General features: G+C 37.3%; 1 protein-coding gene and 1 long non-coding RNA gene across 8 annotated transcripts in view; one reads left to right on the top strand and one right to left on the bottom strand.

The window, feature by feature from the left end:
* Positions 1 to 10,071, top strand: part of LOC106504836 — a 44,620-nt gene extending 34,549 nt beyond the window's left edge. Inside the window, exon 4 of the long non-coding RNA XR_001298678.2 lies at positions 9,181 to 10,071. This is a non-coding gene — a long non-coding RNA (uncharacterized LOC106504836). The remainder of the gene's footprint in view (positions 1 to 9,180) is intronic.
* The window catches only part of EED (embryonic ectoderm development), a 35,671-nt gene extending 12,191 nt beyond the window's left edge, over positions 1 to 23,480 (bottom strand). The window contains exons 1-8 of one of the 7 annotated variants that reach the window (XM_003482581.4): positions 22,105 to 23,480; positions 15,500 to 15,652; positions 12,858 to 12,950; positions 9,572 to 9,637; positions 8,404 to 8,529; positions 7,467 to 7,548; positions 4,608 to 4,699; positions 2,162 to 2,295 (exon numbers count right to left, since the gene is read on the bottom strand). In XM_003482581.4, the coding sequence (XP_003482629.1) occupies positions 2,162 to 2,295; positions 4,608 to 4,699; positions 7,467 to 7,548; positions 8,404 to 8,529; positions 9,572 to 9,637; positions 12,858 to 12,950; positions 15,500 to 15,652; positions 22,105 to 22,218 (860 nt within the window). In that variant the 5' untranslated portion in view covers positions 22,219 to 23,480. The remainder of the gene's footprint in view (positions 1 to 2,161; positions 2,296 to 4,607; positions 4,700 to 7,466; positions 7,549 to 8,403; positions 8,530 to 9,571; positions 9,638 to 12,857; positions 12,951 to 15,499; positions 15,653 to 22,104) is intronic. The other 6 variants (XM_003129733.6, XM_013979229.2, XM_021062607.1 and 3 more) reach the window with 6 other exon arrangements.

Here is a 23,969-nt window from a genome sequence, read left to right as displayed (position 1 = left end):
AATACCTTATCTGTTTATTAAGAGCTATTTTTTTCTACATTTTATTCTATTATTAGCTTTCAACTCAATTTTGTCTTTATCCTATGAAATTTCATTTATAAAAATCACAGCTTCCTGCCTTTCTATACATAGGCCAAAATTAATTACTTCAATTCTGACTATTCTAATAACCAGATATCTGATTCAATAGCGCTGAAAATTTCTCATAGAAAATATTAAGCTACTTACTTAATCCTTTAAAATTGAGCATTAATGGTGTATGAAGTAAACACATCTAGATTATTTCAAAAGATAGTCATCTTTTAGGAACACTGACACTTTTTTTTTTTAAGGAACGACGACACATTTTAAAGTCTGCTAAAGATAAGGTTAGATGAAAATCCTGCCTAGAGCACCCATTTCTGAAAATGGTATGTGACAGGAATTTGCCATTTAAGAACTTTTCCTGTATTTAGAAAAGTAAAATATGGCACAATTTTTCCTTAAAGATGTCAGTGAGAAGACAATAAACTAGAGAAGCTGCCATCAATTCTGAAATGAAGTAAATGTATACCTAACATTTCTAATCTAGTAAGTGATTCAGTTTTTAAATACAAGTAACTGTAGAAGCATCATATGCCATGAATTAGTTGTCTCTGGGGTAACACGCATGTCCTCTCTATTTTTCCCTCATATGAAACAAGGATGTTGGGCTAAATCATTTCACATACTCTTTCCAATTCAAATTCTGGGGTCTTTTCTTTTTAAAAAATATTAAAATATTATTATTATTATTATTATTGTCTTGTTTGCCATTTCTAGGGCTGCTCCTGCAGCATATGGGAGTTCCCAGGCTAGGGGTCTAATTGGAACTGTAGCCGCCAGCCTACCCACAGCCACAGCAACGTGGGATCTGAGCCGCATCTGCAACCTACACCACAGCTCAGGGCAACGCCGGATCCTAAACCCACTGAGCAAGACCAGGGATCAAACCCGCAACCTCACGGTTCCCAGTCAGTTTTGTTAACCACTGAGCCATGACGGGAACTCCATAAAAATATTAAAATATTATTAATGATCTGACATAAATTTTTAACTCTGCTCTAATTTTATTAATTGCTTTTTAGCCAAATACATACTATAATCTATGGTTAAACCTCCCTCAAGAAGGCCAGCATAACTCACTGTTATTTTCTGTAAGCTGTGAAATACAACTTCTACTGATTCCAGAGCTCTAGGAAATATAGAAACATAAATTTAATATTGTATTAACCCTTGTTTTTTTAAAATAGAATTTGAAAGTTGTGCTAATTCTTAGAGGCCTGAGATTTGATGAGTTAGTGTATTAAAAGATTTACTTATGGATACAAATTCAACCAACAATCTATTCATAATCTGACTTGATAACCAGAAAATTAACTCTGCTGAAATGAAAAGGGCAAAGTTAACATTTATTGACATGATAGTCACAGTGAAAATGTTAATAGCAGCTTGATAAAATTCTGAAGAACAAAGTAAATGAATTAAGAATTGAGGTTTTTCAAAAATATATCAAAAAAACTGCAAAGCTCCCACACCTAATCCCTTGGATCAAAGCTCCTGCTTTTGGATTTTCTGCATTTAGTGAAGTGAATATCATTTAAAGGAAAGCATTATGTTCCACAAAATAAAGCTAAGAACCCTATTTTTAAAATTATGATTTACTGTCTTGAATTAGAATTTACAGTGTTGAAAAATAGTACTAATAACATTACCGCATGCATACCTAAATAAAAATAATGTGCCACTTAATTAAGATAAAAATATAATTTAAAGGATTTTGAAAAATGAGCCACAAACAGTTCAGATAAAAATAAAGGGCTTCCATTTAGAATCGGTGAATTTTATGGCATACAAATTATACCTTAAGTTTTTTTTAAAATTGTATTTATTTTTAATATTCATTTATTTAATGACCACACCTGTGGCATGCTGAAGTTCCTAGCCAGGGATCAAACCTAAACCACAGCAGTGACAACACCAAATCCCTAACCACTAAGCCACCAGGGAACTCCAATACCATAACATTACTAAAAGAGGAGATTCTAAACTCAGTGTTTGGGACATAAAACAATTTTGGAAAAAGTAAAAGGTTATTCAACAGCATGGAACAGCAAATTGTTTTAAATACTACAACTGTTACCTGTTAGTTTTATTTGGGTTATAATCATAAGATTCCTTAATTGCATTCATCATTCTCTTTGAATTAATCCTCCAAAGTTTAAGAGAGTGATCCATACCACAGGACATTATTTTTTCACCCAAAAGATCATAATCCTGTATGTAAAACAGAAAAGCTTGAATTAAATATATAAATTATTTCCCCAAATTATGCTAATTTTCACCTGATGACCAGTATTGTGAAAACTATTTCAAACCACACTAACATTTTGGATTTAACTATGTGAGCCGTAAGTCACAAAGTTTTTACCACTTTTGAGATTTAGTTTTAACTGATTTGTCTCCACCAAAACATATAAGCTAATACAATAGTTTTATCTATTCACTTATCTTTAAATATTTTCTTTGCTTGATTTTGAAGGTGAATCGAATGCTGAGGTAAATTATTCTATGACATAAAATCTGACTGAATAGTTACATTACTTTTCTTTGTCCAGCCCTGACCAAGCAATGAAACTGACATCTGCATGTGAAATTACAAGTCTTTAAACAACTTAATATTTGTACATCTAAGTCACAACACTTCAGGTACTTTGGTTTTAGAGTTGACTTTTTAAATGAATAAAGGAAAAAAAAAGTCTAAAAAAGGAAATAACATATTTAAACTTTTTCAGTTGCTATTTACTAATTTTTAACAAGCTCTAACAGATCATCTGTTACAACAACCTTATTCTACCTCCTTTCACAGACACGACACTAAGGTGCAGAGATGGTATTCACTTTAGCACATGGTATTAATGAAAATCTCACACATCAATCCTTCTAGCAGTAAACATCAGTTATTACATAGGAGAGAGAGACATCTCCTGTTCTTGTTTTTTAAAATAGCAGTAGAGAGTTCTATTTAAGGAGGGTATTTTCCTCACTAAACTAGATATTCTATGTTAATTCAACCTTTGATATCATCATGGACACTGTTTTCTAAGAGTCTGAGAACTTCAGGTTTGGTGTTTGTTCGTTTATTTATTTATTTTTGTACACACCTATGGCTAGGGGTCGAATCAGAGCTGCAGCTGCAGCTGCTGGTCTATACCACAGCTACAGCAATATCGGACCTGAGCCGTGTCTGTGACCTATGCCACAGCTCACGGCGATGCCAGATCCTTAACCCACTGAGTGAGGCCAGGGATGGAATCCACATCCTCATGGATACTAGGCAGGTTCATAACCCACTATGCCACAAGGGAACTCCCAGGTTTGGTGCTGAATTTACAAGTCTGGTAGCTGCTACTTTTCCTAATAACCTCACCATCAATAGCAACACACCCTAAAAGCCAGGAGCGCTCATTTAGTTTTTAATAAAGGACACAGTCTTTATTAAAGACATAAAGCCAGGTGGAGAATGCTATTGTACCTTCTAGAAAATTCTTTCAGGTTAAGTATAATTCTCACAAAAGCATGCAAACCCCAACCATAGGAAAATTTAGTACATCCAATTAAAATGGCACATGCTTCAGAACATGGTGCCCCCTTAAACAGTTAAAAAGAAAAGAACTAAAGAGCTGTAAAACTATTAAACAAGTAAGCTATATGTGGAACGTAAGTAAACCTAATCCAATGTAAAAATCTGAAAACTGGAGTTCCTGTTGTGGCTCAGTGGTAACAAGCCCGACTAGTATCCATGAGGACGTGGAGTCACAGCTGGCCCCACTCAGTGAGTTAAAGATTCAGCATTGCTGTGAGCTGTGGTGTAGGCTGAGATGTGGCTCGAATCCCGAGTTGCTGTGGCTGTGGTTTAAGCCGACAGCTTCAGCTCTAATTCGATCCCTAGCCTGGGAATTTCCATATGCTGTGGGTGCATCCCTAAAGAAAACCCAAAAAAACAAAAAACAAACAAAACCTGACTAAAAAAACAAACAAAACCTGACTAAAAACACTTATATCATATTATTACAAAAGATCTATATATTATAATACGTAAGTACAAAGATAACACCATGCCATCAAAGGGAAGAGTTATCTAAAAATCAGTGTGAACACAATAACACTTCCTAGAAAAGAGTAACTTATATTTCAACTTCAAATAAAAAATGAAAAAGTTGTGGGTTTCTTTTTTTCTTTTTTGGAAAATGTTTCTTAATTAGGTTAACCTTTTCCTTTAATAGCTGAGAAACAACAAAAGTCAACTTGGTAATTTTAGATTAAAAAAGGAGACAAGTCCATAGTATTCTTTCATGACAATCCAGGCACTAGAATAAAAGTGCAAGAATACAGATAAAACACCAAGAGCCTACTTGCTTTATTTCTTCACCTGTAAGTTAAAATCCTGTCTATCATAAGTAAATGAAATAACTGCCTGCCACGCTAGATGAAACAAACCATATACTTTCTTATAAGGAAAGAGTTCTATGGGGATTATTCACAGCTTTGTACACCTGAAGGTCACTGCCGTCTAGCTTTGAACTTACAGCACTTAGAACTTCATCTCTGTGCCCTTCTACACCTCCAAATATTGCCACCAGAGTGTCCGTTTGGATATTCCATAAGCGTAAAGCATGATCTAGTATAGACATAAAAAAATTAAGATGAACTTTTATCATTTATTTACTGTGGACTTTAATTAAGAATCACTGCAAAGAAGAAAAAACTACCAAAGTTTGGACTTTGAAATTCAGAGTAAAGACAAAGAGGAAATCCATATCATATAGCAATTTAAAATTTACATCACCCGTGGAGTTAACTAGATATGAATTCAAACTTTCAAGATACGAAGGAACCATTTATGTGGCCCCAAATTGCGCTGCCTTATGCCACAGAATAAGGTACTAGCTTCTCCCTCCACCATATCTACATTTATAAATTGAAGAGGACAAAGTATAAAGATTGCTATAGTAAATAAAAAAATAGAATTGAAACATATACATTGTGACATAATTTTAGAGTATTCTGGACATTATCACAATTCTAGAAATGTAATTTAAGCAATCTCATTTTCCACAAAACAAAGAATAGATGGCAATATTCATAAATATAAGAAATACTATGCAGAACTTGAAATATAAAATTTCCATATTATACATGAATATTAACATATTACATAGATAACACCAAGAGGCAGTACTACACTGTGTAAGCAATAGAAATTAACACTGCTATGAAAATGATTTCGTGATTCCAATTTAAGCCCAAGTTTTTGTATGGACATTTATTTTCATTTCTCTTGAAGATATACGTACCTAAGAGTGGTAATTCTATGTTTAACTTTTTAAGGAACTGCCAGACTGTTCTGCAATGTACTTATATTTTACATTCCCACTAGCAGTGGATGAGGGGGTTCCAGGTTCTCCACATCCTAGTCAACATATTTTATGGTCTGTCTTTTTGATTATAGCCTTCCTAGTAGGTGTGAAGCGGTGTCTGTGTTTCTGATCTGGATTTCTCTAAGGATTAATAATACTGAGTGCCTTTCCATGTGCTTACTGGACATTTGTCCATGTTCTTTGGAGAGATGTCTATTTAAAACCTTTATCCATTTTTTTTTTTTTTTTGGCTTTTTGGCTTTTTGCTATTTCTTGGGCCGCTCCCGCGGGATATGGAGGTTCCCAGGCTAGGGGTCGAATCAGAGCTGTAGCCGCTAGCCTACGTCAGAGCCACAGCAATGCGGGATCCGAGCCGAGTCTGCAGCCTACACTACAGCTCACGGCAACGCCAGATCGTTAACCCACTGAGCAAGGGCAGGGACCGAACCCGAAACCTCATGGTTCCTAGTCGGATTCGTTAACCACTGCGCCACGACGGGAACACCAAAACCTTTATCCATTTTATTTTATTATTATTATTATTTTGCCTTTATCCATTTTAAATGCGGTTGTCTTTTTATTATTGAACTGTATGCCCTCTTGATACAAGGTCCTCATTACATACATAATTTGCAAATATTTTCTATTTGAGAGGTTGTCCTTTTCTGTCTTGACAGTTATTACTTGCAGGAAAATTCCTATTCATTTTGAAAAGCTGTTTGGAAAATGCTCTTACTGACCCAATGGGGGAAGAGCAGAGTCTGAAAAAATTGTGATATTAAGGACAAGTGAGACATGATGGCCGATGGCACTTGTAAAGGAATTCTTGTAAGAGAAGAGAAAGTTATCAGCTCTTTTCTTAGGTGTCTATTTCCAAACACACCTTGGTAGTTAAAGAAAAATCACAATAAAACATTTTTCATGGCAGAGTTTTAATTTGAGGACATCTTTTAATATGAGCATTTTGCAGGGGTGGGTTATAGATGTGACAAATTGTTAAGAAAGTAATAAATCTGACTAGAATAATCATGTAGAAATGAAAAGAGAAAGGGCAATTGAAAACAAAGTAGAAATAAGAACAACCAAAATCATTTCAGAAAGCTCAGAAATGATTGAGAAAGATTAAGAAGCCATTTGAACCCAGAATAAACTTATAATGCCAACAAAGGCATACTGAGCAAGGCAATGCTTTCTCTATAAGTAAGGGAGATAGTTCAAAGAGCTTACACTGGATAACTTAGCATATTAAGGAATTCTATAGGGAATCTTTTATAAGACAGAAGCTTTATAGAGAGAGATGAAAACGCAATATAGATTCGCATTATTTCTTATATGACTGGAAAGAGTGATAAAAAGATGATTTGCAAAACTACCTTCAAACTATCTTTTTTTTTGGTCTTTTTAGGGCTGCACCTGTGGCATATGGAAGTTCCCAGGCAAGGGGGCGCATCGGAGCTACAGCTGCCGGCCTACACCACAGCCACAGCAATGCCAGATCCAAGCCACATCTGAGACCTACACAGCAGCTCACGGCAACATTAAGTCCTTTAACCCACTGAGTGAGGCCAGGGATCGAACCCGAGTCCTCATGGATACTAGTTGGGTTCATTACCGCTGAGCCACAATGGGGACTCCCTACCTTCAAACTATTGAAAGAGTCATAACCTTGGTCATCTGCCACTTAAAATTAATGAAGCTTAACATAACAATTCAATTGAGGGTAAAGTTCTAGAACTATCATAATGTAATATGGTAAGTAAGAAGGGTAATACACACCTAGTCCTCATTACCAATTATTTTATTTACATCTTACGTTAACAGTTTATTTCATGGTCCCTTTCTCCAAGTAGTGGTTTGGGGTTGCTAATGTAGCCTAAGGTTTTTCTAAAACTTAGCTCTTTTTAAATTTAGCTTTTTTTCCTTAGAACAGCTTACCCCCCACCCCCCGCAAAAACAAAAAACAAAAAACAAACAAAAACCTCTCACTCTCAAGTAAATAGAACTAAAGAAACATTTGCTTCTTCTTACCTTTACTTACTGACAGAAGAAGATTTGGATCTCTTGGATGGAATTTCAGCTCATTGATAGCATTTCCATGGCCAACATAGTGCTACAAATACATTTAAAACATTTCAACTTTCATACAAAAATCAGTTAAGTTCTTTAATCACTAATCTTAAAAGAATGGAAAAATGGTTTCACTTAAAAGTACTGGTTCTCAACCATGGGTGCATATTAAAATCACCCAACTTGAAGGAAAAAAAAGAAGATACTCAAAGTCCCATTGTGGCAGATATTCTCAGCCACAGAAAGGATTTAAAAGATTCTTAGGTGATTCTAATGTGCCCCCAGAGTTAAAGCAATTTGTAAAATTTCTTCTTCTATCAACTTCCAAAGCTTCACTTTTCAGTTCTTTAAAATATGACCTTGACTTGGAAAGTGAGCTCGCTTTTGTTATTGTTCATTTAGAGGTCCTCGGAATAAAGCAAGGCAAAATGATTTTAAAAGAAAACAGTGATAAAATAGTGATAAAGTTTTCTTATTTATCTCTTAACGTGCATGACCCAAATGTCAAGAAGCAATGGGCGGGAGTTCCCTTCGCGGCTCAGTGGTTAACGAATCTGACTCAGAACCATGAGGTTGCAGGTTCAATCTCTGGCCTTGCTCAGTGGACTGCCGTGAGCTGTGGTGTAGGTCACAGACGTGGGCTTGGATCCCGCGTTGTTGTGGCTCTGGCAATAGGCTGGCAGCTACAGCTCCAATTGGACCCCTAGCCTGGGAACCTCCATATGCCACGGGAGCAGCCCAAGAAATGGCAAAAAAAAAAAAAAAAAAAGCAATGGGCAAAGGACAAATCCAATTAGAAACTGGACACTGACTGTTTTAAATTCAACAAGACAAGTTTTCCTAAGTGTGAGGTCAAAAAATAAAAAAAGCAGATCTACAATTTAACAAGAAAACCCACCTTTATGCATTGCATTGTTATGGGATTAATTATTCTAATTATGCCTCTGGATCCAGCTACAGCCAGCAGAGGATGGCTTGTATTGCTATCATATGTCCATGCACAAGTATAAAAGTTTTCATCAGCCTAAGAAATGCCAGTTAAGAAATATAACTTGTTGAAAAACACATCTACCATCACAATACCACACATGGAAACCCCTAAAGAACTGCTACAGTTTTTGACAAAGAAGTTCTCATTTTTCTTTATACTATCAGATTTAAATAATGAAGATTTTAGGTCTAAAATCTATACCAAGTAAACAAACTCAGTACTTCTGCTGAATTTTGATTACTATTTTGCTGTTCACATCACTATTTACCTCTGTCTTTTGAAAGCAGCCACAGACAATACGTAAAGGAATGGCAATGATTGTGTCACAATAAAAATTTATTTACAAAAACAGGTGGCCAGCTCCACAGGCTGTAATTTGCTGAACCTGACTCTATCCAGATACTTCTGTCTGCCTCTAGATAAAAATAACTCTTCACTTTTCTATCTTTTCCTGTGTGAGACCTTCCCAGTATGGCTATGGGCCACTTCTTTCCTATCACCTAGGGAAGAATGAATGTCTTTGCTTTTTCTCATTTGCTAGGTTTTTCAAACAGATCTGCAAGAAATCTTACTACATGCTTTAACTGCTGTACCCTCTGGTTGTTTAAAGCTTTTTCTTTATAAACCCGTGTTTTGCAGTGTTTTATTTCCTGAACAAACTGCATGTTTATTTTCTCCCTGTAGGCTTTGTTGATATGTTGATACTGCCAGTCACAGCTTCCAATCAACCAAAGTTCATCAATGTAACTGCCCTGAAATGAAAAAATTCTAAGCAAGGTCAAAAAAACAGGAAGTTTCAGCTACCCTTTGCTAGCATCTTCCATCACTGGATTTCCAATGCTCATCTCTAGCCACCTGCCGTGTCCTCCCTCATTCCCAGCCTACAATGGATTTCTAGGAAATCAGGAAAACTGAAACCAGGAATCTCTTGGGTGACACTGAAGGTACAGCACTGGTTAAAGTTAAGAAATGACAACATAACTTTAAGGGACTAATTAATTTAACAGAAGTTTCAGTGTATTTATTGAGAGTCAATTTCTTTAGCCAATGATGTTGAAAACCCAAGAAAGGATACATCAGCATCCACGTAAGATTGCAACAACCGGATTTCTCCTTGTGAGTGACATTCATATAAGGTAACCTAATGAAAACAAAAACACAGTCAATTTTATCTCAAATATAGGAGCACATTCTTCAGCTTTTGAATGTATTTTAGCCATAACTTTATCTCAAAGATGTTACAGAAGCTACTGCTTTAAAATAGCTCCATTAGATCTGGCATTGCTGCAGCTGTGGCTTGGATTCAGTCCCTGGCCTAGGAACTTCCATATGTCACAGGTGCAGCCGTAAATGAAAAATTTTAAAAATGAAAATAAAAAATAAAATAGCTCCTTTAAACTTAAGGAAGCTATATAAAGCCTAATGTATTACATATTTTCCAAAGTATACTAAATATTTTAGTAGTAATGGTTTCTATTTCCACTGTTAAAATTGTATCTCTCATCCATATAATTGCATCAACTCTTCAAAGTAAATAAAGGTGAATACCTCGCAGTAAAGTGTAACTACTTACTAAAATTGTGATTTATCCTCTTTTAAGTTCTTAAAGTCTTTGGGTAATTTTAAAGCATTTATTAATTACATATAAGAAAATCTAAAATTTGCCTAATAAGAATTTTTTCATGGACACTGTTCATCAAATATTAACTTTCTGATGTACAGTGATGCTTTTCATTTGTCACATACTCTAAAATTAGTGAATATACATTCTATTCAATTATGTACAGATGTCCCTTGGTATCTGCAGGGGACTGGTTCCAGAACTCCTCACAGATATGAAAATCCAGAGATGCTCGAGTCTCTTATATAAAATGGCCTAGTATTTGCATATAACCCATACACATTCTCCCATGTACTTTAAATCACCTCTAGACCACTATATCTAACATAATATAGATATTATATAAACAGTTACCAGTATAGAGCAAATTCAAGCTTTGCTTTTTGCAACTTTCTGGAATTTCCTTTTCCAAATAATTGTGATCCACAGGTGGTTGAATCATCCATGGATGTGGAACCCACAGATACAGAGGGCTAACTCTGTAATACTAAATTTTTATAAATCCCTTTCCATTTTTCTTACAGCTTAGTAATGTCAGCAATAACCCCATTATTGATTTTAATATGAGTCTATAAGAACTCTATAAAGAAACTTTAAATCTATCACCTATTGAATCAATAAGATAATCTCTATATTAATATTCTAAAAAAATTCCTTATATGGATGCTAAGCAGGTTGTGTCTTTAGAGATTATTTTACTTTTTTTTAAAAAAAAAGAAATCCAAACAGCAGACCTTTTAATAATTCAATAAACTATAATTCAATGTCATTTGAATGAGAACAGGAATTCTTTTTGTTAGACAGCCTGGACCATTACAATAAGCATAAGGGAGCACAAATTATACTAATTCTAATTATACTAATACCATGGTGAAATTAGTAAGGCACAATCTTAGGCTTATAGTGATGCCTTTTTTTTGATGTGGGGGGGGCAACTGTGCCCACGGCATACACAAGTTCCCAGGCCAGAGACTGAACTTGCACAACAGCAGTGACAACGCCGGATCCTTAACTAGCTGTGCCACCAGGGAACTCTCAATAAAAGGGAGTTGGCCTATGGAGGTTCCCAGGCTAGGATGTCTAATCGGAGCTACAGCTGTTGGCCTATGCCACAGCCATAGCAATAGAGTGGATTCAAATTAATGGATTACGTTCCCAATATTTGGAAAAAATAATCTCTAATCTTTTCTTCAAACTATGTCACTTTCCCTCTGAATTGTTTTCAAGCTACATATCACAACTTACATCACACCAAAAAGAGCTGTTATCCCAGGTTATTAACCTCAGAAGTAAGTTTCAAACTTTCAGAATTTCAACAACCTAGTAAAAGCACCAGAGCTTTAAATATAATTAAAACTTCATAAAAGACTTTCTGGAAATTACTTAGAGCCAAATTTCATGTTTTAGAAAACAGGACTAGGAAGGCTCTAACCCAGAACAGATTCATATGTGTTAGTATGATTCTCGAACTTTAAAAAGAAAAAAGAAAAAAAAAATCTTGGAAATATACTGACATTTGAAAAATACTTAGCTGATAATTTCTTTGTTATCAAGTTAGTTTTGATTGAGAACAGAAGGAAACCAATACTAAGAAACAGAAAACAAATACAGGAAACAGTGTCCATTAAAAATCATGGTATTTTTATTTAAGAAGCTTAGCGCAATTACTAAAGAAGTATAAAATTTAATTTTACTCACTTAAAATAACTTATAGGCGTTCCCGTCATGGCGCAGCGGAAACAAATCTGACTAGGAACCATGAGGTTGTGAGTTTGATCCCTGGCCTCAATCAGTGGGTTAAGCTTCTGGCATTGCCATGAGCTGTAGTGTAGGTTGCAGACGCGGCTCGGATCCCGCGTTGCTGTGGCTCTGGTGTAGGCTGGCAGCTGTAGCTCCGATTAGACATCCTAGCCTGGGAACCTCCACATGCCAAGGGTGCGGCCCTAAAAAGCAAAAAATAAAATAAAAAAACTTACAGAACACCTCTCAGATTAACCTTCTCTTCCCCCTCTTAGGCTTAAGGTAGAGAAAATGACTGTTTATTGTCACCACATACCAATTAGTTTCCTCCATCTTTCTTTTTCCAAATACGGCAATCTATTTCTCTGTTATTCCTCCTAACTCCTAGTACAGTATTAATGAATAACCAGAATGTAAGCTAATACAGACTTAGGAAGACAATTTTTCCAAGGTGATTTCAATTTAACCGAAAACTCTTTCGAGACTCCCTGGTAAGCACGAGGGAATCTTCCTTTTGCCCACTTATTTAGAAGTGGATGGAAATGAATAAATATGTCTTTGCAATCCACTTTTTCAGCCCCAGGTTTAACTGAAAAGTTAAATAATGGTTTATATCAAAACGTGCCCACCATAGTTTTTTCTATGCACTTCTTTCAGTTTAAGATGCTCTGGCTTACTTAAATAAAAATAATTCAAAATAAATGTTTATTGCAAATAATTAAAATATTTTAATAGCTATTATATAAATCCACTGGATTTATGTTTTGCATTTATAGAGAACAACTAATTACATTTATTATTTTTAAGAAATCAGACTTCTTACCCAATCTGACAAACAACTATTAAAATCACTTCCAAAAAGCTAAGTCATGTTTTTCAGCCACTCAAAACAAACTACTTTTGAGGACAAAATAAAGTTTAGTTCCAAATCATTACACTTCAATTTATATTAACAATTGAGTCTGATAAGCCAAATGCCAACAGACCCCTTAACACTCACTCTGTTGCTTCCTACAGTTGCAAACACTAATGGATCTCCTTCTTTACTGTGCCAGTTAAATTGAACTCCGAACAATGGTTGATTATGATCTTCCTATAAAATAACCAAAAAATAAGAAAAATATATTTTAGAAACCAAAAAAATGGTAGTAAACTGACCATCCTCCTTTATAACTTTCCAAAATGCAAGCCTGTACTTTGCATATCATACATAAATTGACTTCTGATACTTAGTATCTGTTAGTCTAGTTTTCACATTTTAAAATATCTGTGCATGATAAAGTTTTATAACTAAGACGTAAATCAGAGGTTAGGTAACAAGTACTTATCAGTGAAATACTTTGACAGTTGCCTTCTATTTTGTTAAACCCAACTGTATTCTGAATCAAAATAAAATGGGTAATTGTGGTAGATGCATTTTATCTCTTAGGACCTAAGGACAGAATTAATTTTTCTGAAATAACAAATAACTCAAGAGTTAATGCAGTTTCTCCAGTACTCATTAAACTTCATTAGGGTTAATTCTTCCTTGTAAAACGAAGCATATGAGACTCCATTCAAATCACTGCCTTCTTGGAGTTCCCATCGTGGCTCAGTGGTTAATGAATCCAACTAGAAACCATGAGGTTGCGGGTTCGAACCCTGGCTTTGCTCAGCCAGTTAATGATCTGGCGTTGTCGTGAGCTGTGGTGTAGGTCAAAGATGTGGCTCGGATCCCAAGTTGCTGTGGCTCTGGCATAGGCCGACAGCTACAGCTCCGACTAGACCCCTAGCCTGGAAACCTTCATATGCTGCGGAAGCGGCCCGAGAAAAGGGAAAAAGACAAAACAAAACAAAACAAAACAAAAAAACCCAAATCATTGCTTTCTATTAGTCCTATAGAAACAATTTTAAAGAAACTTGAGTTTGGGTCCTAAAAGAAAAACATCCCAAAAAGTTTTATAATGAACACTGGAGATCAGCTGAGAGTGGAGTATAATTTCACAGTTACCAGGAGGCTATAAGGAAGTACATAAAAAACAAATATTAAGTTTTCTTCACAAAGTTATTTATTTTTCAGCCTTGGGATTTAACTGGCAATCTCCTGGCGTTTAATAGTACCTTCCATGTTCATCTTAAGGCATTGTTTTCACTTTTAAATATTAACAACTTTCACTTCTTATCCTTTAAAAAGCCACAGCTTTTAGGCTTTGGAAATATTTAATCAGAATATTTAAATGGCAATCAAAACCACATTCCATTTTTACTACGTAAAAAATAGGTTAATATACCTAAATATTAACATGAAACTATAATGGACGCTTTGCCTAACCAAAAAAAAAAACAAAACAAAACAAAAAAAAAAAACAAAAAACCACTGAGATTAACTTTCCTCCTTTTAAGAGTATAATTTGAGGGAGTTCCTGTAGTGGCTCAATGGGTTAAGAACCTAACCAGCATCCATGAGGAGGTGGTACGATCCCTGGCCTTGCTCAGTAGGTTAAGGATCTGGCATTGATGATGCAGGTCACAGACGTGGCTGGGATCTGGCACTGCTGTGGCATAGGCTGGCAGCTGCAGCTCCAATTTGACCCTTAGCCTGGGAACTGCCATATGCCACAAGTGTGGCCCTAAAAAGAAAAAAAAGTATAATTTGACACACTGAACAATGAATTTTGCTAACACAAATAATTTCTGTACAGCTATAGCTTTTTATGCTTTCCAACAACTTTACCTAAAAGTATATTTAGATATTTCAAAAAGAATCGAACTTATGTATAAGATACTATAATGCATATTTTTGTTCAGCAAAGGAAAAATATACCCACAATTTAAAAACAGGAAATTTTAATTTATATCTTTTTCTTTGAAAACAATTATAAATAAAAGAGTAAATTTTAAAAGACTACGCCAAGCAAGACATCTGTTTCAATTTATGTTAACTCAAAGTTAATGAGTCACATTCAGTTCTTTTTAGTAACAGGTACCAGGAAGTGGCTTATGCTTTTAAATTTTACCAAAATATGAAGAGTAATATTTTCCAAAATCTTTTATTTGAATAAGAACAATAAAGAAAAACCAGACTACAATACTAGGTATTATCCATTTAATTTAAAACAACAAACAAAAGCTAAACAAATGCAGAATGGACTATGATAACTATGCAATTTGTCCTACCAAAAAACTCTTCAAAGTATTAATAATTTTAAAATATTTTTAATTTGACAGAGTATCTTGAGCATAAAATGTTTACCACTAAGGCATTGCTGTGGCTCTGGCGTAGGCCAACAGCAATAGCTCCGATTAGACCCCTAGCCTGGGAACCTCCATATGCCCGGGTGCGGCCCTAAAAAGCCAAAAAAAAAAGAAATAATGCTGGGCACTCCTGTCATGGCTCAGAGGAAATGAATCTGACTAGTATCTATGAGGAGGCAGGTTTGATCCCTGACCATGCTCAGTGGGTTAAGGAACCAGCACTGCCATAAGCTGTGGTGTAGGTCGCAGACGCGGCTTGGATCCCAAGTTGCTGTGGCTGTGGCATAGGCCAGCGGCTACAGCTCCAATTCAACCCCTAGCCTGGGAACCTCCATATGCCATGGGTGCAGGAAGGAAGGAAGCTGGAGCCCAGCATTTAACCCAGAGACTATGTCTTTCTGCACATACCTTGAGACTATTTACACATTTGAAAGAATATTTGCATTTCTTTGACTTCCATTTTCCCTTTCCCCAACTTTTCCTTCCAGGCGCGTTTGGCGTATTTGTAGGTGTATCAGGGCGTTCAGTGTTTGTACCACTTTCTATACTGACAGCATCATCCTATAAATGGAAAATTAGAAAAAAATTCTATGAAACAGAAATACTGTACTTAGGAGCAAATGACTTCGTATTGGGTAGCTGCTGACTGACCTAAAAAAATTAATAAATTCTGCAAGAAATAAAAACATTTATTCCCATCTCCAAATAAGAATAAAATGCAAACCAGCCAAAGTATTTGCGGATATTTAATAATTCAGCCAAAGTATAAACAAAAAAGCTAATCATAATGACGATAATAGAATCAGTAAGAATAATACTGCCTTTAAATAACAAGGCACTGGTCTGTGTCGGCCACATTACTACACTGCCTCTCTTCATCTTTACTGCGCTTCGTAGGATACATAGTTGAGGAAGTGCTGCTTAGGGAGCCTAAGTGGTGCCTTGCAGGTTAGGGTTGCTGGGATTCAAAACTAAAGCTGTGACCCCTATATGTGACTGACCTATATGTCTTCATAATTTATCTGACTGCTGCTCAGTCTGGAGCATGGGAATGTGCGGCCTTTGAGGCTGGAGTCAGTGTTAGTGCTTCCTACTTTAGATGCCATTTCTGAAAATCCTGTTATCATTCAAATTCTGCTTATTTATAACATCGAAAGCACTTAGAATTTTAACTTCTACATATTCTGTGCTATTTACAAGTAAAATGTGACTCATAGCTCTAAAATAACAATACTCATATATTAGGTCTCCAGAAACTCACTATAAAGTAAAATCCTTCCAAGGTAGAAATAACTACAGGAAACCCTAAAAATTCACCTAATCTACACCCTATCTCTAGTCCAAAAGATATATTAATGGCCCTCTACTCTCAGAAGACTATTTCTCTACCTCTACTGATTACACATTCCAAAGTGTTCTTTAGAATAGAGATTTATTTAAACCTATCACCCCTAGGGCAGTAGCTACTAAATTCAATCCAAAGAAAGCTTTTTTCAAGGAGTGTCTATTAACATCTATGAGGACACAGTCTAGGAACCACTGCCTTAGGGGCTATTTTTAAATTATTGCTTCCTAAAGCTAGTTTTATGATATAATAGAAGGTTAAAAATTAGAGTATCAAAAACTATATAAAAATTTCACATTAATTCACTTGAAAAACAATAAGGGGAGTTCCCGTCATGGCGCAGTGGTTAACGAATCCGACTAGGAACCATGAGGTTGCGGGTTCGGTCCCTGCCCTTGCTCAGTGGGTTAACGATCTGGCGTTGCCGTGAGCTGTGGTGTAGGTTGCAGACGCGGCTCGGATCCCGTGCTGCTGTGGCTCTGGCGTAGGCTGGTGGCTACAGCTCCGATTCAACCCCTGGCCTGGGAACCTCCATATGCCGCGGGAGCGGCCCAAGAAATAGCAACAACAACAACAACAACAACAACAAAAAAAAAAGACAAAAGAAAAACAATAAGGTATTCTATAGTTGTTTTTAGGAGTTGTTTTCAAAATTTCAAATGGGTCCTACCAAAATGACAAAATAAGGAATTCTCATTGTGACGCAGTGGAAACAAATCCAACTAGTAACCATGAGGTTATGGGTTTGATCCCTGGCCTTGCTCAGTGGGTTAAGGATCCAGCGTTGCTGTGAGCTGTGGTGTAGGTCATAGATGCAGCTCAGATCCTGCGTTGCTGTGGCTGTAGCATAGGCTGGGAGCTGTAGCTCCAATTCAACCCCTAGCCTGGGAACTTCCATATGCTGCGGGTGCAGCCCAAAAAAGAACAACAACGAAAAGGCAAAATGAAATGGTTTAAATAAACAAAAACAAAAAACAAAACACACACACATACACACAAGGAGTTCCCTGGTGGCTCAATGGGTTAAGGATATGGCATTGTCACTGGGTTCAATCCCTGGCCCAGGAACTTCAATGTGCCACAGGTGCAGCCAACACACACACACACACACACACACACACACACACACACACACACACTATTCTAGAATATACTGATTATCTAAAGTGAAAGAACAGAATGAAGTGGATAGATGGCACACAGTAGTACTCAATACCTGTACTGTAATTTAATGTAAATATAATCAGCCTTTGCAGATATAGAAAATGTAAAACTTCAAAGTTCACTTCCTAGGTTGAAAGTGTTTTTAATCTCTATTTCTCCCTACCTTTCAGTTGTACTTACATAGCTAAAACCTAGTGTAAAACTTCAGAGTTCCCTAGAAGCCAGGCAGGTTAAGGACCCAGTGTTGTCACTGCTGAGGCTTGGGTCACTGCTGTGGCGAGGATTCAATCCCTGGCTAAGGAACATCTGCATGTTGCAGGCATGGCCAAAAACAAAACAAAACAAAACAAACGAAGGAAACAAAACAAAAAAAAAACCCAACCTAGTATAGAAAATAGAGAAGTAATTTTGTGTTTCAATGGAAAACCGCATATCTACAGCACACTCTTCCATGTTATTAGGCTCCACCCCTCTTCATTGCTTTTAAACGACCTATCTCAGACCTTCTATCCCTTATGCTGTGGATAATCCAAAGGCAGAGATTCAAAATGTCTTTCCTTCCACTTTGAAGAAAACTTTTGCCTCCATTTGCAACTTCATCTCTACATTCTTTTAATCTATATACATTTTTACTGTCTGACTTACACTTGCCCAGTTCCCTCACATGAGTAAAATGAAATGTTTCTGAAAATTACCTTTTATCACTATACGAATGAAATAATAAAATGGTTAGACATTTATTCACCAGCTTCTTTCCATTCTGGCTAAAAATTCAACTGCTAATCATGAAGTCACACACAATGTTAACGATTTTTAATAATGTGTGTAAATATATATATTTTATCTTATTTTTGCTGCTGAGAAGGTATATCTCTTGCTATGCCTTTTTTTTTTTTTTTTTTGGTCTTTTTGCCATTTCTTGGGCTACTCCCGCAGCATATGGAGGTTCCCAGGCTAGGGGTCTAATCGGAGCTGTAGCTGCCAGCCTACGCCAGAACCACAGCAATGCGGGATCTGAGCCATCTCTGGGACCTACACCACAGCTCACGGCAATGCCAGATCATTAACCCACTGAGCAAGGCCAGGAATCGAACCCGCAACCTCATGGTTCCTAGTCGGATTCATTAACCACTGCGCCATGATGGGAACTCCTTTTTTTTTTTTTTTTTGGTCATATGTCTTTTTTTAATAATGATTTTTATTTTTTCATTACAGTTGGTTTACAGTGTTGTCAATTTTCTATTGTACAGCAAGGTGACCCAGTTACACATACATGTGTACATTCTTTTTTCTCACATTATCATGCTCCATCATAAGTGACTAGATACAGTTCCCAGTGCTACACACACACACACACACACATATATATTTTAAACTTTTGATCACTTGATTTACCAGTCTCCTCAAATAGGCAAATCAAGAGATGGAATCAAATGGAAATTCAATACAGTCAAAATGCTTTCATTTAATCTTTAAGTTAAATTCAAGCCTTTGCTGAGAGTCTAATATACATACAAGCTGACTTCCACTGAGGCCCCTCCTCAAAGTATGGAATGGTACCATGCAACAGATATGGTACCACCATCTTTACATGCTCACCAAGGAAAGAGAGACAGTCATTGTCTGACAATCTTGCCACAGGTTACTTAAGCCAAAGGCAAGTCTCCAGATCTAGCCTTTTTATCTTACTACCAGGGAACAACTAGTACTCTTCAAAACGCTAACTACTCTACAGTCATACAAAAAAGTTAGTAAAATGGCAGATACATACACGATAAATCTAAAATAGGTTGAATGTTAACTAGACACTGTGCTGATAATTTTGCAATGTGTACAAATATCAAATCATTGTGTTGTACACCTGAAACTAATAATATAATGTTATCAGTTATGCCTCAATTACAAAAATTTTAATGTCCTTTCAGTTCTTTGATTTACTAACAGTAACAGCTGCTCAGAGTACCTTAACTCCAACTTGAAAACACCACATTCTTTCCCCGTTTGGGTTTTGGCCTTCTTGTCATTACTGAGCTCCCTCAAGAGTAAAACCAATGCCCTTGTTAGCTTTTCTCTGAACTCTTCTTCTTTTTTTTTTTTTTTTTAATACAGACTTCTCCCTTCCATTAGTGCTTTTCCTAACCTATGGCCTAGACCTGGGTCCCCGGGATGGAATTTAGAGGGCCTGTGGACTTAAGTAAATAAATATATAAATAAATTTAAAACTGCATCTTAAATGTTCATCATCTTTAACTGAAATCTGTTACTTCCTTTTATTATAATGCAGACAGCATACATGCTAATGTTACTTTAGCCGTGACTTTCTCGCCAATGGCAGTCAGGTGTTTTTATATCACATTACAGTTGTTACAGATCTCAAAAACTGTCCATGCCCATCACTGCTATCAGAGCCACTGCGAGATCTAATTACCTAATGTGCTAATAAAGAAGCACTTTGTATTAAAGCACTTCATTAAAACAAATCTTAAATGGGTTTAAAAATTTTGTAACTTTTAAAATAATTTTATTATTAATTGTGTTTGTAACCTTATATATTGTATTCTATACATCTGAAAATACTATTCTGAGATGGTTTCATAGGATTCATTACCGTGTCCAAAGCACAAAAAAGGTTAAAAGTCCCTATTCAAAACACAAAAGCTTAATCCAATCATCTACTTCTAAATAGTTTTAGTATACATCAAAAAATATACTCCTCTTTAGGGTCTGTAAAAAGAAAATATTCTTTCAATGTTTTTGGTGCCCTGAAATTTTCCTCAGTCTAAATAGGTTACTGACATTTTCATTACATTTCTGCCTGATGAATATGCCTAAGGACCAGAAAGCTAAGTCCAGACTATATGATTACAAAATAAGTAATAGTAATTAAAAACACTTGTACAGTACTTATTAGGGGGCAGGCACTCTTTTAAAAAAATACTTTACCTATATTATCTCATTTATCCTCACAAATACCCCATGAAATCAACACTGTTATTATCCCCATTTTCAAGAATGTGAGGCAACTAGGTCAAATATCTTGCTCAAGGTCAAGCAACCAGTAAGTAGTAGACAGGGGGTTGTAATCTAACACTTGGATCCAGTTGTGCTTCTAGTCACTAACCTAGTCTGCCTAGAAAAATTTAAGAAAAGATGAAAATAAAACAGGCTCCATGGGATGGAATGAAGAGGGTCAAAATGTTAGGTCCCAATACCTAAGACTGGAAGCACAAACAGGAAACAAAAACAGATTTAAAGTAACATTCAGCACCTAAGCCTTCCAGAAACTTCAAGTCCAAATCCCCAAATATCTTTCTTCTATTTGCAAAAAGGATTCTTTCCCATCTGTTCAGTGAAAATTTTGGTCGTGACACCGTACCATATATATGCTTCAGTCGATGAGGTAATGATGTAGAATTTAGGAACTGGGTGTATAAGAAATAACATTTATCCTTAAAAACTGGCCAAACTGAGAAAACGAAGAACTTAATCCACCCTTCTACAATATTTTGAAGATTTTTAAAAAGATGATCAGATGTTTTTCCCCGGAAGGTTCACATTTTAGAGTACCGTCTTTAAGTCAAGACATTTTGCTGACCTTAATGGATATACACTTAAAACCTGAAGCTGAAAATTAACGTCGATTCGGTTGTTACCGGAGTCTCACCTAAATACAATGGGGTCAACTGTTGGGACGGACTAGAGTATTACCAAGATCCACTTTAGAGTTTAAAAAAAAAAATCTAATTCCAAAATACCTTGCACATGCGAGGCCATGAGCCCCTACTTAAAAGGATCTAACCGCAGTTGGCCTAAAATCTTCCAGGGGTCGTCCCCTTTATCTTAGTGAAAACTTAAAAGAGAGTAACTCCCTTCTCATTCCTTCCTCAAGGATCGTTTCCTCCTCCAAGTCAGTAGACGACCCTCTCAATTCTCCTCCTGAGAAGAATCCGACTGTCAGGCGCACCCCTTATCCATGGACAAGATAAGAGCAGACACAAATGCCCCTTTAAAAGAGTCGTCTAAACGTCTTAGGTCTAAGATCTACTCCTCCCATCCTGGACAGTCAGAAGGCTCTAAGAGTGACACGGTCCCTAAATTCCATTTTAAAAGTCCATAACACGCTAGCCCCTCCTTCCAACTTTCTTAGAAAAGCCTCTAACTTGCCTTTTAAACTACTAGAGTCTCAGCTCTGCACTCGGACAAAATCTCCCAAAGGCCCGAACACTCCCCATCCTCTCAAAAGGACCCAGACCCCTCTGACCCTCTGCCATCTCGCTCTCTTAAACCACTCTCCTTCGCCAAGTTTCCGTTCACTCTCGGCCTCAGCTCAAAACCCCCTTAGAAACAAGTTCGATTTTCTCCTCCACGCCCGCGTTTTCCTGAGTAGAGTGTGACACCTCTCCCTCCCCCCACAGCCACCAGCCCGCCCCCACGCCTACAGTTTAAAAAGAATTTAAAACTTTCACTCCGGAGTCCCATCTGAACTGCTCAGAACTGCACTCACATTCTCGTCTCCAGAGAGGTCCGGGTTGCTGTTCTCGTCGCTGCTCAGCTTCTGCTTCTTGGCCGCAGGCATGTCTGTTCCCGCCGGCGCTGTCGACACTTCCCTCTCGGACATATTCCTCCGCCTCCCTCCAGGTTCCTGCCGCCTAGGGCGGGGCCTCCGCCACACCGCCGTCAAGCAAGCCCGGCCGGAGCTTGCCGCAAAGTTGCCACTGCCGCCGCCACCTCCACCGCTCCCCCCACTGTCGCAAACCGCGCCCAGCCGCCGAGGCGGGCGTGCGTGCGACCCCGCCACACTGCTGAAAAAGGGGCGCGCGCGCGCGCGCCCTCCCGCGCGGCTTCCTGGATCCTTCCCTTTACCCACTCCCGTCTTGCCCTTTTCCCGCCGCCCTCCCGGCAGTTTGCACGGAGAGGTGTGATCCGTTGGCTTTCAAGGGCAGTATTTCGTACGTTCCCCTTCCCCACGACCGCGTCGAAAAAAGAGAGGCGGAACTCAGAAGGATGCCCCCTCACCCCCTTCCTCTTTCCAAAGACGTTTCAGTCGCAATTGGCCCAATCCTTCGATCCCCGACCCGCTGCAAGGACTCGAAAGTCTGTGGAATGGACTAGACCACCAATATCCTAGGGGACGGGGGAAGAGATGAGAAGTCACCTCTTGATTTAGGGGTATATGGCAAGTGTCCATAACCTTAACCTCAGAGGCTAACGCTCTCAAATTGTTCATGGACCTGTTCACAATCTCATTTTCGGGTGAGAATAGAAATTTAAAACTGTAGACTGTTTCTCACTTGCCTCCCCTGCCTAACAAATGGAAGTTACCCGCTCATAGGTGCGCATGCGCTGGGGCGTATTCTCGCGCTTGGTTGTCCGGACCCGCCTCCTCCAAGCCCCGCCTCTTCGAAGTCTTTGCTGAACCAGGTAGTCTTCCACCGGGTTTCCGTAGCCTAAGATGGATTTCAAAGCGGTACCAAATCGTAGTCCCTGAATGCGTCATAATTTTTTTTGATGAATATTTATTCTGGTGAATATTTATTACGATGAATGATTATCCTCGTCCAATTGGTGCTACTATTGAGAAGAGTTTAAGTAAGAATATCCTAAAACTATAATATCCTAGACTCCAGTGAGTTACAGCTCAAAGTACTCCTTTAACTGTTAAAGGGTTATCAAGGCCCTGGACAATGCCAAGGCCCAAAAATCAATGGTCATCTCCAACTTTGTTTGAAACTGTGAGACTTAAGTGACGGCAAATCCGATACAATAAAATTTTAGGTGCAGGCCACAAAACTGTTAGATTTCATCAAAATCTGGGCGCTTGACAGATGCTAAATAAATTGGTGATCCTGGTGAATTTGTTAGATGGGTCATTAAGCCACATAACTGAACAACAAAGAAAAAAAAAAAAGAAAGGTGCGTGATATTATATGTTTTTTCCTCTTTTAAACCTCATTACATAGCCTGTTGGATAAACAGTTGAGAGTGCCCCATCTATTAAATTCTAGTGTACTTGAACTACTTTTGCATGATGCTTTAACATAGAGAATATTATCTGTTTCATTAACTGCGGATTGCAAATCACTCTTTCTTTTGGAGATAGGGAGAGGATTCTGTTGAGAATGAGAAAAGGTAAAGCAAAAAGCAAGGCAGAATAAGTTTTTTTTTTTGCAATGAAGACAAAAATGAGGCTGAAAAATTAAAGTCCATATCTTAATAATAGTAATTGCATTTATTTGTTGAAATCCTAACATTCCAGGCACTACTAAGCACTCAGTTGGTGAGAGAGAGAGAGATGAAACTGGTATAGAGTCAACCACTGAGAAACTAAGATGTGGTTTGGCATGACATTTTCATGCGCAGAAACAAACA

Source organism: Sus scrofa, chromosome 9 (genome assembly GCF_000003025.6).
Source record: "Sus scrofa isolate TJ Tabasco breed Duroc chromosome 9, Sscrofa11.1, whole genome shotgun sequence".
NCBI lineage: Eukaryota > Metazoa > Chordata > Mammalia > Artiodactyla > Suidae > Sus > Sus scrofa.
The sequence above is the reverse complement of the archived record's forward strand: the minus strand, read 5'-3'. Positions and strand labels throughout refer to the sequence as shown.